The 18030-nt window shown below is 48.8% G+C and overlaps 1 protein-coding gene across 1 annotated transcript in view; it reads left to right on the plus strand.

The window, feature by feature from the left end:
• The first annotated feature begins 7043 nt into the window (after positions 1-7043).
• Positions 7044-18030, plus strand: part of LOC146055213 (serine/threonine-protein phosphatase PP1-beta catalytic subunit) — a 38529-nt gene continuing 27542 nt past the window's right edge. The window contains exon 1 of the mRNA XM_083168219.1: positions 7044-7198. Coding sequence (XP_083024345.1) covers positions 7147-7198 — 52 coding nt within the window. The 5' untranslated portion in view covers positions 7044-7146. The remainder of the gene's footprint in view (positions 7199-18030) is intronic.

Below are 18030 nucleotides of genomic sequence, written 5' to 3' on the forward strand. Positions count from 1 at the left end.
GACACTTTTGTGCAAGGCTCCCCGGCCGAACTAAAATCACCCTTGCTGCTCAGCCCTAGTTGGGGTATCTGCGGGAGTGGGGACCCTCCCAATAAAGGGGTCTCCCCTCCCGAGCTCATTATGCATTCTTCATGGGTTGGCAGGAACCACTCTAATATCAAACATTTACCCACTCTCCCCCTTCCAGAGATTCTACTCTTGCTCATACCATCAGTGGCCGTGCCCCTTTGCGACTACAGCCTGAGTATAACCTTAAGGCCCCCATAAACTAGGGCGACTTGTCCTTAGGACAAGTCGCCCCCGACTTCCCCCTGAGCTTCCCCGGCTGCTCCCCGGGGGAGCTTGATTAGATTGGCACTTGATGTGCCATTTTTTACATGTGATAAATCGTCACGATTTATCACATGTAAAAAACCCGGGGAGAGGGGGGGGGGCTGCTGGTGGGAGCAGGGGGGCTGGGGACGCTGCGGGGGACACAGACGCTGCGGGGGACACAGACGCTGCGGGGGACACAGACACTGCGGGGGACACAGACGCTGCGGGGGACACAGGCGGCATAGAGCTGGGCAGAGGGAGCCGGGAGCTGTCAGTGCTAGAAAAAAAAGCCTACTGTATACAATGAATGGGCAGCCTGTGATTGGCTGAGCGTTCTCTCAGCCAATTGCTGACTGGCTGAGAGAGCGCTCAGCCAATCACAGGCCGCCCATTCATTGTATGGGCTTTTTTTTTTTTTATTCAGTGCTGACAGCTCCCGGCTCCCCCTGCCCGGCTCTATGCCGCCTGTGTCCCTCGCAGCGTCCCTAGCCCCCCCTGCTCCCTCCACCGCCGCACCGCCCCACTAGGTCCCAAGTCGGGTGGTCGGACGTGCAGCAGGTCCGACCACCCGACGCAGATCCGATGCGCACGGGACCGCGCATCGGATCTGAGGGGACATCAAAACTAGCCGATTTTGGTCCGATTTAGGCCAGATCCGACTGATCTGGCCTAAATCTGACCAAAATCGGCTAGTGTATGGGGGCCATTCATCAGGCTGCTTGTTACAGGGCGGCTATGCGAGGCCAAAGCAGCTGTGCCGCAGTGCAGTTCTTGTCCGGCCACTCCCAGAAAACAGGCGCAATACCCCCTCCATTTCTGGATACAACGCACGCCCTGCCACGTCCCTCCCAGCTAACACCTTTGGCTGTCAACAAGAAAAGAAAAGACTCTCTCTGTTTTGGGGCACTCTTGGATTAAGATTACAGACTGTAATTTATTACGACATCTAGGGCCCTTATTCTGGTTGAAGCGGTAACGGCCGCATGCGGCCGTTCCGCCGATGTTTTCGGTCTGCGCATGTGCAGAGGCCACTCTGCGCATGTGCAGCCGAAATCGCCGTACACGTATTTTGTCCGCCGCAAAGGGGGTGGATAGGGGCGTGAGGGGCTACGAAGCCTCATTTGCATATGCATACGCCCCGCGTTTCATGGGCGTTCCCATGCAAACGCGGGGCGTACGCATGCTAATGAGGCTATGACGCGTGGGTACAGGGCGGGCATCTGACATCGCCGGATGTCAGCTGCCCGCCCCCATACAAGATTTCACACGGACAAGTGTCCGTGTGGTCTTGTGTTGCGGGACCTGGTGGAGCGTGCGGCCCTGCATTCGATGTTCGGCGACCATCGAATGCAGGGGCTGCTCCCACCATGGAGGAGGCGTATCCCCGTCCACAATCATGCGGATCGCCACATGGCCGCGTACGGACGGCCGTGGCGATCCGTATGGAAGGCGGGGATTCGTCTGGTGCGGTCGGAGCCGCATATGCGGCTCCGGCCGCACCGATCAGAATAAGGGCCTAGAGTGAAGTATGCCACAGGGCACTAACTATCCAGTGTGATAATATATATGTTACATGTTTGTGTGTGTGAACGCCTAAAAAAAACGTTCTTGTCTAGTGTTTATTTTATTGAAGATTAATAAAAGCTAAAATTTAAATATTTCAATTATACTCTGGGATGGATTCATCCACCCCACTTCTCCATGTGTAACTAGCACTCATAACAGTTTATCCATTCTAATGACACTGGCCCCCGGTCAGAATCTTTTCTGAAGAGCGGTGTAACCATTCTTGTCACCCCTATAACTTGTGTCTCCATGTACAACTTACCGTTGATACCTCATTAATACATACTTCACTAGATGTCGTAATAGATTACAGTCTGTAATCTTAATCCAAGAGTGCCCCAAAACAGAGAGAGTCTTTTCTTTTCTTGTTTGCATTTACATTTACTCTCTAGGGTGCACCTCCACGCTACTTATCTCAAGAGACCCTGTTTACACAGGACTCCCAGACCATTCTTGAATTGTGGATCCTTCATACTAATACGTATTACCTATATTTCTACAACCTGTGCACTGATCTAACTCCCATCTCCCTTTATACTTAACCTTTGGCTGTCAATCAGCCACCATTGGGAAATCTGTGCGGATCGTCGATGTGCGGATTGTCGATCACGATTCCACGTGACTGTATTCGTCCCATGTGCGTATTCTGTGTCCATCAGAGGGCAGCGCTAATCTGCTCTCAGATGCACTGGCTTCTCTGTTCCGCTCACACGATTTGACACGATGACGCTCTCCCTGCACTAGTTGTGATGAACTTACAGAAGACATATGGGGGGGGGGGGGGCAGAGGCGCCTGAGTGAGTGTTTTCCACATGCCGTCTCCATAGTAACGTGTAGCTGTGAAGGAGTTTAGCACATATAACGGGACTGACGCATTGTTTGAGCCTCGCGGTAACTCTCTTCAATGACACAGCAACTCTCACTAAACTCATTTGCTTTAACTCTCTCGTAATAAGCCACAATACATAATATTAATAAAATATTCTCTATAACCAATGATCGTACTCTTAGGGCCTAATTCAGTCCCATTCGCACGGGTCTGCATTCGGCCCCTTAGCCGATCCGCATTATGTGATTATGCGCATGTGGAAACCCCCTGACGTGATTTTTCCTCCATGCAGACACATAGATGTGTAATCTATCTATTTATAATCTATTCAGGATCAGAGTAACAATAAGGTGGGCTGGACTTCAGCTCTAGGCCTGCACGTAAAAATAGGCCCAATCAGGAGCCCAGCCTGCCAGTGACATCAGTCGCACCCTGTATCCGATGCAACGAACGCCTCCGCATACCCGGAAGTTGGGGCCTGTCGCCAGGCAACAGCCCCGATACTTCTGCCTGGGGGCTGCTGCTGGGAAATGGCAGAGCCGCTTCTGTGTCCTGCTCCAGTCGCCCGTCTCCCGCGGCCATTGAGGGAGGCACCGCCGGACACTAGCGCCTAGCACCAGTATATTAACCAGACTTAGACAATTTCTTGGTCCACAATTCACAGTGTACCTTTTCCCAGAAATGCAGTACCATACATTCACCGCTTCAGACACAATCTCGAAAATCTAACAGTTTTGTAATATCTTCTTAATTGATCACTATACTAGACTTGCTTGGTCCCGCCTTACAACTCAGGCATAACTATCTAGTAGGTATATCTATCCACATACTGTATATACTTATAACTTGTGAATGCAATTGTTCATCCCTAATGATCGGGTTACTGCTGGTAAAATACTGATTCATATTGAGTTCAAACATGGTGATATTTACATTAAGTAAACAATATATATACATATTTATACACACACACACACACACACAGCGGCGTAACTATAGCACCGCAGCCCCCGCCACCGCGGGGGGGCGCTGTGCACGTGGGGGCGCCGGGGGCTGCAGGGCTATAGTTAAACACCCCCCCAATCCCCGCAGACTTACCTATCGCGCTGGTCCCGGCGGCTCCGTTCTTCTGCTGAGGACCACCACAAAATGGCCGCCCCCATATAGCACACAGTTCTCTGAAACTGTCTGCTGTATGGGGGCGGCCATTTTGTGGTGGTCCTCAGCAGAAGAACGGAGCCGCTGGGACCAGCGCGATAGGTAAGGCTGTGGGGGATTGGGGGGTTTGCATAGGCGGCGGGGCGGCAGGGCAGGGGGGTAGGGGTGCTTGGCGGGGCTGCGGCGAGGGGGGGCGCCCCCCCCTAACGGCGGGGGGGGCGCCCAAAACTTAGCTACGCCACTGCACACACACACACACATAAAGATTTCATTCAGCTAGTAGAAAGAATTTCTTTACGGTCAGAACAGTCAAACTCTGGAACTCTCTTCCCAGAGAGGTGGTAACGGCTGGCTCATTAAATGCGTTCAAGGCAAAGTTGGACAAACATTTACTGGAGAAAAACATCCATGGGTACAAATAAGAAATATAATTTGTCTGTAAAATACCAGAACCAACCAAATCAGCAATGGATATCTATACCAGGTTGAACTAGATGGACGCAAGTCTTTTTTCAGCCTTACCTACTATGTAACTATGTAACATACATACAATGCAGTTATGTTTGTTTTTATGGCCTTTCATAGCGATAACATATTATATTACAATGCGCATGCTCAGCAAAATATATGCAAAGTGTACTGTAGTATGCCATTCAAAGCACATGCATACGTAAATTGCGTACACACGCAACTGCTGAAAAATGCCATAATGTTATTTACTTTTTAAATACTATTTTGAATTTGACAGCTTGTGGCAAAGGTGAGCAATCAAAAATAGGACATGGCTGCACATTATGGGGGCATGGTCATATGTCACACCACAGTTGCACACAGCATTGGGGATGTGGATATTTGTAGTCACTTCGGTAACCCCATCCTTCCTCCCACACTGTTTATATGTGTCCAATGGTGAGTGATTCCCCCAACCCTACTTTGGGCTCCCGGCAGATGGTGACAAATAGGGACTGAGATCATAATGGCTGGTAGGTATGTATAGGGGATATGGGTGGACACAGGGCAGAGACTGCAGAGTTGGGAGGGGAGGGGGGTTGTTGGAGGGAGATGCGGCATGTTTAATACAGCATCTGCCTCCAGGCAGGGGGGCGGTTAGAGATGCGGCAATTGGCGCAGCTCCAGGGGGGTCAATGTGGCCGCTATACATGGGGAGGCTCCAGGGGCGGGGGTAGGCTCACTCACCTGCTCCCAGGATGGTGATTTCCTCCTGCTCTCCTCGGCGCCGGCGGGAGTCGGGACCCTTCCTGCTGCTGCTCCTCCAGGCAGCTCATTACCGCCCTCCAGTGGCCGGCACCCTAGGCAAATGCCTAAAGCTGCCTAGTGGTGGCGCTGGCCCTGAGGGGTGGTATAGGTAACATGTCAAAATGAATAGATGCACTGACAAAGTAAAGAAAAAAAAATCTAATTGAATAGAAATGGGGGATTTGCAAAGTCATATGAATACACACGTTAAAATTAGCCAAATAGAAGGATCTATATAAGCACACTTCCCAACATCACAATTGTCCTAATCAGGACTCCTTTTTGTGTCAAATGGGTATGGTCTCAGGTAAAAGGGGGTGTGGCTTCTCTGGATGACATATCCAATAGCTATGCCTCTTGTTTTTGTCACTCTGGGGTTTATTCTAGTTCATTCTTTCTGACAAAATCCTTCTTAGATGGACAAAACCATGTGCACTGCAGGGGGGCAGATGTAACGTGCAGAGAGAATTAGATTTGGGTGAGTTATTTTGTTTCTGTGCAGGGTAAATACTGACTGCATGATTTTACACTTCAATATAGATCTCACTTTGAAGAAAAACCCCACCCAAATCTAATTCTCTCTGCACAAGTTACATCTGCCCCACCCGTAGTGCACATGGTTTTGTCCATCTAAGAAGGATTTTGTCAGAAAGAATGGACTAGAATAACCCCCTCTGTGAGGTGTTTGCATTCATCCAGAGTGACCCTCTGTCTCCAGTAAATGGACGCAGTACCCCCAACTATGAAGGAGTGAACAGCGACAGAAAATGGCTCATGATCCCCAACAAGCAATTGGTCTACATAGATAGAAAAGGTTGACATGAGTTTTTTTGCATGTTTTTTGTCGACATGGATGCCGTATCGGGCACACTATTATGGTCTCCCTCTATGTCCACATGGATAGTTAAGTATGAAAAAACGCCTGTTCTGAATGAAAAAATGAGAAAAACTCATGTTGACCTTTTTCATGTCGACATATTGCTTGTGTGGACCTTTTGTCTCAGTAGAGCCAAGTCATGTTGACCTTTTTAAGGTGTTAATGTACAGTCTGTCGACCAATAGTGGTGAACTAATTAGTGTTGACTTATTGACCGCATACCGTCTACAGCAGGCATGTCCACCAAACTGTGGTCCGCCAGCTGTTGTGAAACTACACATACCAGCATGCACTGGCATAGTTTTAGCATTCCCTAATAGCAAAACTGTGGCAAGGCATGATGGGACGTGTATTTTCAGCAACAGATGGAGGGCCATAGTTTGGACATGTCTGGTCTAGAGGCAAAGTTTTATTTAATACAAACCTAATAGGTATAGTTTTATCTATGAGACACAACAGATAAAGGTTTGGGGCAGCCAGGAGAGCAGATAAAGTTTAAATTGGGGGCTCACTGCTCAGTAAGACACAATAACGTATTCCGTGTGACATCAATGAGGCCCACACAACAATGGCGGCGCCCTGTGTGAGACATTTCTCCCGCTTAAAGAGATAGCACACTATCCCCAGCCCCTCCTACCACCATCAGCTCTGTCACACTGACGTCACTGTTGCTATGACGCCCGGAGGAGAAGAGCAGCCAAACCCTCCACGGCTCATCCTCTTGCAGTATCCATGACTACAGGCGGGGCGGGGCCCACGTCAGCGCGCGGCCATCTGCACTTGGTTAACAAACAGAGCGGGGACGCGGGAAGCGGATAGATTCGGGGGTGTGGCTATGTCATATTTCCGCCCAGAGTGGGCGTGGTTGTACGTTAAACAAGCATAAAGCCAAATGATTGGGCTGCGGAAGCGTTCCTTTACTAGATCCGCCTCTCAGGGCGGCTCCTGCTTTTGGTATCTCCGCCTTCTCCTGAAATGTGCCATTGTCTCCTTCTGCGGGCGTGTTCCGATGGGTTCACGCCCTTTGTCACCGGTGATTGGCTGCTGCTGTTCTCTGGAGCCGCCCCCGCTGGGCGTGCCCTGCCGTGTTGTGACGCAGCTCCGCCCGCCTAGTACTGCTTGGCTCTGGTGAGGGAAGCGCAAAATGGCGGACGGAGAGCTGAACGTGGACAGCCTGATCAGCCGCCTGCTGGAGGGTGAGTGTCCCGGGGCGGCCGCTGAGCAGGCGGAGTGTCTCCGGATGGAGCGGCGCGTATGACAGCTGTCTGCGGGACTGTGAGGGCGGGAGTCTGGCCCTTCTCAAATGGGGGCCGCGGGCTCGGGAGGAGCAGTAACATTGAGCCCGTATCTCCTCTCTCCGGGGGCCCGGCCGCAGCTAGGGGGAGGGGGTGAGAGTCACAGGAAGGGGGGCGATGGCTGAAAGGGAGCGATGGGGGTAAAAGGGGCACAGTTTGGGGGTGATGGGCCACACTGAGTATAGGGGGGGTGACGGGCCACAGGATCTGGGTAACAGGGGCCACATTTAGTGTTAGGGTGTTTGAGGGCCTAACTATGCACGGTAGTGTGACGGCCACAAGGCTGGTGGTGATTTGGGGCCACATAGTGTTGGGTGTGTGAGGGCCACAGGCTGGGGTGAAGGGGGTGTGTGAAGGCCACAGGCTGGTGGTGATTTGGGGCCACATAGTGTTGGGTTTGTGAGGGTCACAGGTTGGGGTGAAGGGGTTGTGTGATGGGCAACACACTGGGGTGAAGAAGGGGTGGTTTAAGTGCCACATTCCGGGGGTGTGTGAGGGCAACAAGCTGGTGGTGCTGTATGCCACAGTCTGGGGGTGACGGAGGGTGTGTGAGGGCCACAGGCTGGCAGATACGGGCATCACAGCGAGTAAAGGGTGAGGGCCACAAGCCGGAGATGATGGTGGCCACAATGGGTCAGAGCTGAGTGTAAAGGTCCACTACCTGGAGTCTGGTGGCTTATGGGCAGTGTTGGGCGTGTTATGGTTGGCAGTGTTGGGATGCAGATGTAGTACAGGAGGGTTGCGTGATTGCTAGAAGACAGTGGCGATGGGTGACTGAGGTTTTGGGGGGCCCCATATTATCGGAGTATAGTGCTAGGGATGTGCGTGCCTGGGGTTGTGAAGGGAGATGTTCTATAGTATATACAGTACACAGAATAAAGTACATGCAGCACTGACATATAGTGATTTGGCTTGTGCACAGTAAGGTGGGGCAGTGTATGTAACCAGATCATGTATGAAAGATGAGACGTGTAACCAGATCATGTATGCGGAGGCTGGGCACCGCTACTGATGGAAGGGGGACACTTGGCATTGGTAATAAACACAAACTGCAGTGTAACGTGTACAGTAGCTGTCAGAATTGCTTGTTAATATTAGATATGGTTACATGAGATGACTGGGTGATACAGAAGTAAGTGGTCCTGCTGGCACCCTGGAAGGGTAGTCCCCTGTCTTCTGGGTGGGTGACTTCTGCAAGTGACTACCGCTGTCTATAATATGGTTGGGGAGTGGGATGGTACACGCAGAAGTCATGGGTGAGGGCACTCTGTATACCAGCAGTAAATATTGCAGCGAGCTGGGTAACGTGGCATGTGGACCGACAATGCTGGGTGATGTACCTACAAATTGGGGTGCTGCTGGGTCTGAGCCCTGCGGTGATTCCTTGTGCGGGTAACTCTCCTCCTGCAGTGCCCATGCAGCTGCCATGTATAAGGAGTGGCAGAGAGCTGTGCACTGTGGGGAGGGACTGGGTACAAATCCTGAGTCTTGTACTGTACTAGGTGATGTGGGGGGAATTGCAGAACTCTATGTAAGGAGCTGTGCGTTCCCTGTTGTACGGTCTGCAGGCCGTGTCGTTGTGTATGAGCGCTGATGAGGGGTGGGCCGCCTCCTGATGTATTCAGTGACACATGGGGATAACAATTAGTATCACTTGTTCTACGTTTAGCTCTATTTCAGTACTTACTACATGCTGTCCCTATAGATACCGAATATACTTGTTGTTGTCCATGAAACACTAGTTACAACAAATTGATATGTTAAAGCTTTCAGATCTGTAACATAAGATGTGTATTGGAGAATTTTGTTCTGTGTCCCTTCTGTAAATGCTCGGATACAGCCATAATAACCAGGCTGGAGGAGTTCCAGAATTGCACCCAACCTATCCTTTGTTTGGGACAAGAGAGGGTTAATGTAACCGCAGTTCTGTGCCCAAGTGAGCAGACACTCCTGTGGCTTTGCTGTGGGGAACACCGAGACTTTGGAGACTAAAGTTCACATATGGCCGTCTCCATTCTGTCTAGGTGATCAGAAACACAAAGCTGGGCGTCAGTCTCTCCCTGTGTAGTGCACCTGTCTCTTCCTCCTATCCCCATTGGCTTCATTCTCGGTGTGTGACTGGTAAAATGCATAACAGGCACTGGATTTTGCTGGAAGTGCTGGTGCGCACCTATTCGTATGGGGATCACATCCTGCAATCACTGATATCGGAACTCAATAGTGTAGGAGCTACAATTGATTGACCTTAGTGAACACATCAAAGGTTACTACTGTCCTGGCTGCTTCCCCTGATTGCTTCCAAGAATGTCCCCATACTTGCTCGTGTGTTGCATTTAGATTAGATATGGCCTATAGGGGGGGTCAGGTGATGTCTGCATTTGATACCCTGAGCAACCATGTTTTGAATGCTTTCTAATATTAACCCCTTTGAGTGCCAGCATCTGTGTGAGATTTAAAATATCCCCTAACAATGCCAGCGTCGCTCACATTTGTTATATAAATTCCAATGGAAAAAAAAATGTGAAGAAAAGATTGCATTTCCTATAGAAGGTAAACGTTACAGGTCAATATGATGAATGAAAATGTTTTATTGGCAATTTTCACACCTATTTTGATGAATTCACTTGGTACTCAAAGGGTTAACAATCTATATTAGTGGGACTTGATGTATCGGTGTAATTCATCCCCTAGGTTGCGGTGCCTCTCTGCGCGCTGTTATATTATATTCTCTCTCTATGCCCTCTGGGATGATAAAATATGAGTAATTTAGTTGAAACCAAAATAATCATGAAAAACCCATGTCGACCGATATTTTGCCAGTGTCAACCAATAGTAGTCGACCTAGTAACCGCATACCTGCAGTGTCCACCATACAGCTTTGGGTGATGGGTCAGTGTTTGTAGCAGGTTACACTGTAATGAAACGAGTATGCGTGAAAGCAAATGGTGTCCAGGTGTAGCGTTCATTAGCTTAGTGGGTGTGTTTCTTTGCTTTGTGACAAAGTTCTTCATGATAAGTGTACACTAACACTACTGCGTACTACTACACTGACGCTGCCCGTTGGATTTATAAAGAAATTAATAGCACAGTTTTATATTTAATAATTCATAGGGAAAAATGCTATGTTTGCAATTAAGGTAAAGGCCCCATTCTCTAATGCTTTAGACGTTTCATACAATCTGTTTTGTATAGATGGAGCAATGCGACATTGGCCTTTAGAGCCAGCTCAGCAGCCCTTGTCTATTTTGGGGCGTAAGAATGTCTGTTGGAACAGGCAACGTACAATACAGCTGCGCTTTGAGCGTTGCTTGACATGAAATACCTGCAGCTCAACAGACCCGGCCTAAAATTAATATTGAGGGTCTCACTTGTTCTGTTTCTTCTTGGCGCAGTAACGTGTTAAACTTTGCACAAGGCACTGACCGTCCAATGGTAAATATTGTACTGCGGGATTCTGCACTTGTACCCTGTTGTATTTATAGGACGGAACAGTAAAGCTCGGTCATTAACCCTTGAGTGCCAAGTGACTGTGTGAAAATTGGCAAGCAAAGATTTTTTATTTTTTATATATATATATTCATTATAATGACCTGAAATGTTTTCCCTTTTTATATAGAGCTGTCAATAAAAATATTGTTCTATTTGAATTTATATAACAAATGTGACATATTTTTTAGCGGATGTTTTTGCACATCTCACAGGTGTTGGCACTTAAAGGGTTAATTTAGCTGTGCCCTCCTCTGGTTTTGGGGGGAACAGATTTGCTGATAGTTCATTAGTACCAACAAGACTACAGTCACAAAACACATTGTGAAACAATTACCGGACAGGTCTTCTGGTGTAACAGAAGCAATATTCAGATTCCGGGGGTAGGTAGGCATTTAGTCCAGCGGGATGTGCCAATGCTGTCGGCTAGTGACTGTGCCCCAGACTTCCTGCACACCTCTGTTGCAATGATTTGCCCATTTTTATATTTTTATTTTGCAAACTCCCTCTAGAAGTGGCATTTTATTGTATCCTTTACTTGCCGGCTGGAGCTGTGCATCTGAAAGCTGGGAATTGTCCCGGTACTATAATGACTACAGCCTGTGAGGAAGTGACTGCACGGCGATGTGCTGAATGTTCCAGAGAGATGCTTATACTATATTTGGCCATTGTTTACAGGGAGTTGGGATTTCCTATAAAACGTGCAGAGATCAGCAGTCCTAGCCTTGCCGGAGGAATGAGTAGAAGTGACAGCGCTCCATGGCCTCCTGTATACAGCCGGCGTAATCCCATTAGTGCTGACACACAACGGGAAAACTGAATTATCTCTCATGATGCACGTGATGTTATCGCTGCTTTCGGGCTTCAACAGAGGAGCGACGCTTGGTATTCAGCCCATTTCGTGTCTGCAGTCTCACGCGTGATTGGCCACTGCGCGTGTTTTACAGTATTACCGACGCAATAACCCAGCAAATATGTGCAGTATACGGAAATGTGCTGCAAACCAGAATACTGCACGCGGGTCTGCTGTAACTGTGGCCATTATGTGACCAGCAAAATGCCTCATCGATGTAACTGAATTTCTGCTGTTCAATGCTAAAGTCTAAGGACCATTTCTAAGGTTTTGCCGATAATCGTTATACACCGTTCACACTGCCAGCAATATCCTGGGTTCTTGCACTTGAACACCCAGCAACCTGCGATATAGTATGAAAGCACCCAGTTGCAATAAGCCAGGCTGAAGAACCTGGCACAGGTTGGCGCTAGGACATTATTATCTCCAAACACCAGCTAGAGACCCGTCAGCAGGGGCATCACCAACCTGGAAATAAGCTGGGTCAGACAGCCAGTCTGAAAGGGGTCTCCGCTGAGTCAGACCCAGGATGGACCCCCACAAAATCCTTGTTGCGTCCCAGCAATGTGATGTGAGAGGTTTTACTTGACCATGAAATCTAGTTTGCAGATAGTGCTCTGTATAGAACAGATTGTCGGGATCTGTGACCGTCCCTGGGTTCTGGTTGGCTCAGTGAGCTGCAAAGATTGCAATTACCCTCGCAACCATGTGATCTGATGTGTAACAAAAAAGGAGGAATAATTCGATGGTCACCATCAAATGACTTCTCCTGGGTTCACAAATAAAAGTCAGTGGGAACTAACTTAATTGCAAGCGCTGGGACGAAGACAGGGTGGGCAGCTGACGTCCTGTGATGCCATCCGCTCGCTCCTGGCATCCCACCTATGTACCCATTGGAACTCCCAGAATTTTCATGGGGAGGCCACAAAATGCTGGGAGTTCCCATGGGTGACACCCCTACCTCCGCCTCCCACCCCGATACTTACGAACGGTTCGACGACTATGCAAGTTGTTGAAACCGTTCCCAAAGGGGAGCTTCACATGTGCAGACCCTCAAACATCGGCCTCATGTGTGTGTGAATCAGAATCGCCCCCACAGTGTTCTAGCTTTGTGGCCTTTGCTGGATAATTGATCTACTCTGTGACACAGTACCTGTAGCCATAGTTGTGCTGGCTCTGGGTGGTTTTCTGTAACTCTCACCCTCCAATGTGGCAGACAAAACCTCCATTGTAAACCACTCGCCAGTGGCTCACGCCAGTAATGCCAGTTTGTATGTTGAACGAATTTGCCTAAAGTGGAAGTGGCTGTAATGTGTTCTGCGCAGGCGACAGTTGCTGCACTCTCCTGGTGACAGGCGTGTACCACCTTCTCCATCTAGTTTCCTTCATTAGGAAGTCCCAGCACAGCCTTTTCCTCTCATAAGCCATTGTCTGTTATCACTCAGTCTGTGACATCTGCACATCCACCCATCTGACAGCCTAGAGAGGCTGAAATACCTGGTTTTGTTATGGACTCATGAATCGTGCGGGTGTAATAGGGATATTACACATACATAACACATACTGTGCACTGACACCTTTATAGCTTTGTTAGGTAACTAACACATCTAATGTTTGTGACTACAGCGCTAATCCCAGCAGGCATGTGAATGAGCCCCCTCTATAGTTTACATGCAGCCTGTACAGGTTCTAGCCCTGCTCGCTTTCCGTGTCCTTAAATTGCACGCAAAATAAATCTAACCGTTATTGTCTGCATTGGGTGTGCAGTCCTATTGTTGACTGTCCTTATGTCAACACTGTGCTGTTGACATGGTTAAAATGTTGACGTTGGGGTTACATTTGTCTAATAAGATACTGGCATTCTCATAGTGTCATTAGTGCTGACTTGCCAATTTATACCACCCTCTGGATATTGTCACGAGGGAGGGTGAGCAGGAAACCCCCCCCATCATCATTTGACTGCCCAGTTGTTGCACAGTGAAGGGGGTTTGAAAGATTTCTCCACCTGTAACAACAAGAACCAAGTAGTAGCATGTGTCCTGTAGCCTCCCCCAGCCATCCTGTACACGGCAAGCTTTCACTACCCCGTGGCTGTGTCTGGGAGTACAACCATTTGGCATCTTGCCCTATATGTGCCAACAGCTGTAGTGCCGAAAGTGCCCCATGTTCTGGGACTATAAACCTACTTGGCATTCCTGGGTAGGTGGGTGTATACTGCCGCCTGTAGTAGTGAGATCCTCTCCTAGGCATGTTATTTCCCTGGTATTCTGAGTACATATTGTTCTACCATCTTACTGAACTGTACCTGCTGGAGAATGAACGGTTGGTGTGAGCTAGTGTAAAGCACCCCAGTCATTCTGCCAGTAGCTGCAGAGCGCCTGGACAATGTTTCTAGTACCAGCTGCACTTTAGTGTTTCACTAGATCCTGATCTCTAATGGTGCGTACACACGGGTGCAATTTCAGCACATATCGCTGGGAATATGGTCGCTGAGCGACCATATTGCCAGTGATTTGTGTGTGCTGTCGGCGATGAATCGCCGGGTGCGCGCTCCCGTGTGCAGCCCCTGATGGTCGCTGGTCGCAGGAGCAGTGATTTGTGTGTGCTGTCGGCGATGAATCGCCGGGTGCGCGCTCCCGTGTGCAGCCCCTGATGGTGATCAGCTATTTCCCTGCCTCTTCCCCCGGCAGAGTCTCCTGATTATCAGCGACCATCTCTGGTCGCTGATGAACAGGAGAGACACTCAGCAATATATCTCCCCCGTGTGTACGGGGCTTCAGGGCCAAAATAGGTAAAAATATAACAAAGGTGGACCAGGATAAATTCATATTTATGGTCAGTGTAACAGGCAAACCCAGTGCTGGTGGCTGCCAATCAGAACATATGATATACAAACAGAAGCAAATCCTGTCCCTCACCACATAACTCATCTATAAATACAATGTACTTCATTTAAATTTCTCAATAAGAAACCTTTAGCCTAAAGGTGCCTTGAAAACCTTTTGATGCTCTAGGGCGCTGTGATTCCAAAAAGTTTTTGGGAATCGCTGTCATGTGGCAATAAAATGGCCATAAAAACAAAAAGACAAACGCCAAGTTAGGTGTGGCTCTAAACAGCTCAAACCTGGGGTTACTAATAACAGTATATGTAAAATTGCTATTCTATACTAATTGACGTGTAGATGGCAGTTGGGAGCAGTGCCTTCTGTGCGGCTGTAATATTAGGTAGGCATAGATGGATCAGAAGCTCCTTCCGGGTACAGCGCACACCTGATGCAGCAGCTGCGTCTGTTTTATGTATTCAGTATGCCACCCTCCAGCGGTACTGGAACTACACATCCCAGCATGCATTGCCAGTTTTAGCATCCCATAACAGCAAAACTGGCATAGCATACTGGAATGTGGTGGGCCTGACTCCTCAGACGCTCTCCTGTAGATCCTTAATGAAACTAGCTGTAATTCCTTGCGCGTGGATTAGGCTTTCACCAGTTGTTCCGCACAAGAATGCAACTTGCTTTGCAGCATAAACAGGCAAACCCCCCCACACACACACACACACACACACACACACACACACACCAAATTCCTGTGAGTTGTTACTGCAAGAGTAAGCAGCGCACACAATTGTGTGGATGTGGTGCTGTTATCTGTGTTTGAACACCTTAGTGCAGCCCAGTAATATGGTCCTATCTGTATCCCCATTACTCCGCACCTAAGAAGCCAGTCTGTAGAGGTGCAGTATCATCTGCCAATCCCTTCACGTGTCTGCCTTCATTTCTGTGTGTGTGACAGGACAGGGAAGAGCTGGATAATAATATACCTGGATACTGCAGAGGACAGGGCCGAGTTACAGCCTTGCTGTAATATCGCCGTACATGGTTACTGGAAGAGCAGGTTTAGCCGTGGGGCGATCATGTGACTAAATGACTGTTGGTGTATGTGTGCAGCATATGTGCGTATAGATGTATTCTTTTACCATTACTGTTTTTATAATGTACCGGCTTTTATTGATGTATAACTATGCTGAAGTATAGAACTGAGTGTTTATACCTAGCTGGCAATGCGCACCCATCTTACTGTCCGCACTGATAGGGTTCTGGTATAGAAGAGGCACCGCAACCTGTGTTTCCAGCTGTTATGCTACTACACATCCCAGCATGCTTTGCCACAGTTTTAGCATTCCCTTATAGCAGAACTGTGGCAAGGCATGCTGAGACTTGTAGTTTCACAACAGCTGAAGAGCCACAGGTTACCTACGCCTGGTATAGAAGATCGTGATGTCTAGATCAACAATGACCTGGTCATCCGCGACTAGTTAGCTGCTAAAAAATATACGGCAGAGTCTATATTGACAGTAACAGAAAATCGACACAAGCAAAAGGTCGACGGCAACGAAGTCGTCATGCGTAAACCACGTAACCCCCCCCCCCCCCTCCAAGTGTCTCTGGTAAACAGACCTCAACGCTGTGTCAGCGTGGTGGGAGGGGCAGCAGCGGTCCAGACTAGAGCGGCAGGGCACATCCAGTAGTTCAGTAGAGTATTGGTGACTCTGGAATATGGATACTGTGTTCTGAGGGTGGGAGGAGAACACTGGGGTATGTGGTTACTACAGAGACCTAGACTTAGCTGCATATGCATTCTGTATGTGTGTACAAAACCAATATCGCTGATGGTTGACGTATCTAACCTGCCGCACAAAGCTGCCGGCCACACTTCCCCGCCATCAGCCGCTGCACATGTTTAGTGTTCGCTGTATCTAGTATCAGGGCAATAGGTCGACACGCATATTGTCGACACATGAAAAGGTCAACGTACGCTCTTACCCCGTATCAACCTGTAGTGTGTTGACCTAGATAATTTCAACCTTTTGACCCTTTGTACCATAGTGTAGGCACTGGGCACAGTTTTGGCTTGCTTTGGGTGTATTTTGTGCTATCCGGCTCAGAACGCCGCATGTTCTCCTCCTCATGCTTCTGTGCCATGTATGATCTGCCTGTGTATTAGGCACAGCTCCTATATGCTGAGCCTAATGCTGCTTATATAAAGTCCTGTGGGTGGTGCCACTTCTATGCTTCCTTGTTCCCATCACTGCAGCATTCCGTCCTCCTGTCTCCCAGATCCTTCCTCTTGTAGTTATTAATCCCGCTGCGGTTCATGTTAATGCTCAGTTGGTCAGAAAGCCTTAAACGCTCTGGGCTTTGTTTCCTCTCTGTGGTCACATGCCTTCCTATTAGAGCATAGGTGTCAAGCACAAGGCCCGCGGGCCCAATCCGGCCCGCCAGACCTGCTAATGTGGCCCGCACAGCCGCCGCCTTCTGCCCGGAATAAGGAATTCCTCTTTTTTTTTTTTTTTCAATGTGCGCCGTGCGGGGGGTACGCGGCGGGTAGCGGTGGCTGCACTGGTAGGCAGCAATGGCATGTGTCAGAAATGTAATGTATGCAGCGGCGCAGCGCCCTGCACGTCTGCATCCATTCCGGCCTGGGACTGGTCTCGGGTAGCCTAGCAACAGACAGCCAATCGCAAGGCTGCCTGTTGCTGCTATGAGACCGACAGGAAGTGATTTTGCTCTGAGGCTGTCAGGCTGAGCACGCGGCAGGAGGAGCAGAGGAGCGACTCGTCACTGGAGCACCAGGCACAGGCAGCCAGACTCGAGGTAAGTAAATTTAAGGGGAGGGGAGCCACGGACAAAACATCCTCAACTACAACAGGGGCTGGGGGCCGCACAGCACAATTAAATATAAGGGAGGGAGGCTGGAGCAAAAAAAAAAAAAGGGAGCACAAATGTCAAATTAAATAGGAGGGGGCTGAAAAGTAAAAAAAAGAATGAGGGGGCACAAAAATATATTTATATTAGTAAATAAATGGCCAGCCCAGGGAACCAGGGAAGTTTTTTTTTTCCTAAGGGGAGTACCAGGACATTTTGTGTATATAGAATTGTACATTTGAATATCTACTTGTCATTATTCTGACTATGTTTCTGCTTTCAGAGCTAGTTATTACTTACATTATTACAAAAAACAGTAATAATTGAATGCAGTGACAATAATTTATGCTAATAAAGAGTGGACACATAGTCCTAAAGTTACAATCGGCCCTTTGAGGGCAACCAAACTGCCGATGCGGCCCCCGATGAATTTGAGTTTGACACCCCTGTATTAGAGGGATCCTGGTTGATGAACGCAGCGTGGCACCAGCTGCTGCCACTCCTGCCAGCCTAGTAAAGTTCCGCTGCGCGAGCCAGTGATTTTCCAGTGGTCAGCCTAGAATATGGCTTCGGCTCACTGCAAAGCTCTGACACTTAACTGGGTGGGACACACAGGGTTAATCACCCTGGCTGAGGTGCTGGAATGTCGTTTTGGCACCTCGTTGCAGCTGTTAGTCTATTGATGGCTC

Source organism: Crinia signifera, unplaced genomic scaffold (genome assembly GCF_055691185.1).
Source record: "Crinia signifera unplaced genomic scaffold, ASM5569118v1 HAP2_SCAFFOLD_358, whole genome shotgun sequence".
Taxonomy (NCBI): Eukaryota; Metazoa; Chordata; class Amphibia; order Anura; family Myobatrachidae; genus Crinia; species Crinia signifera.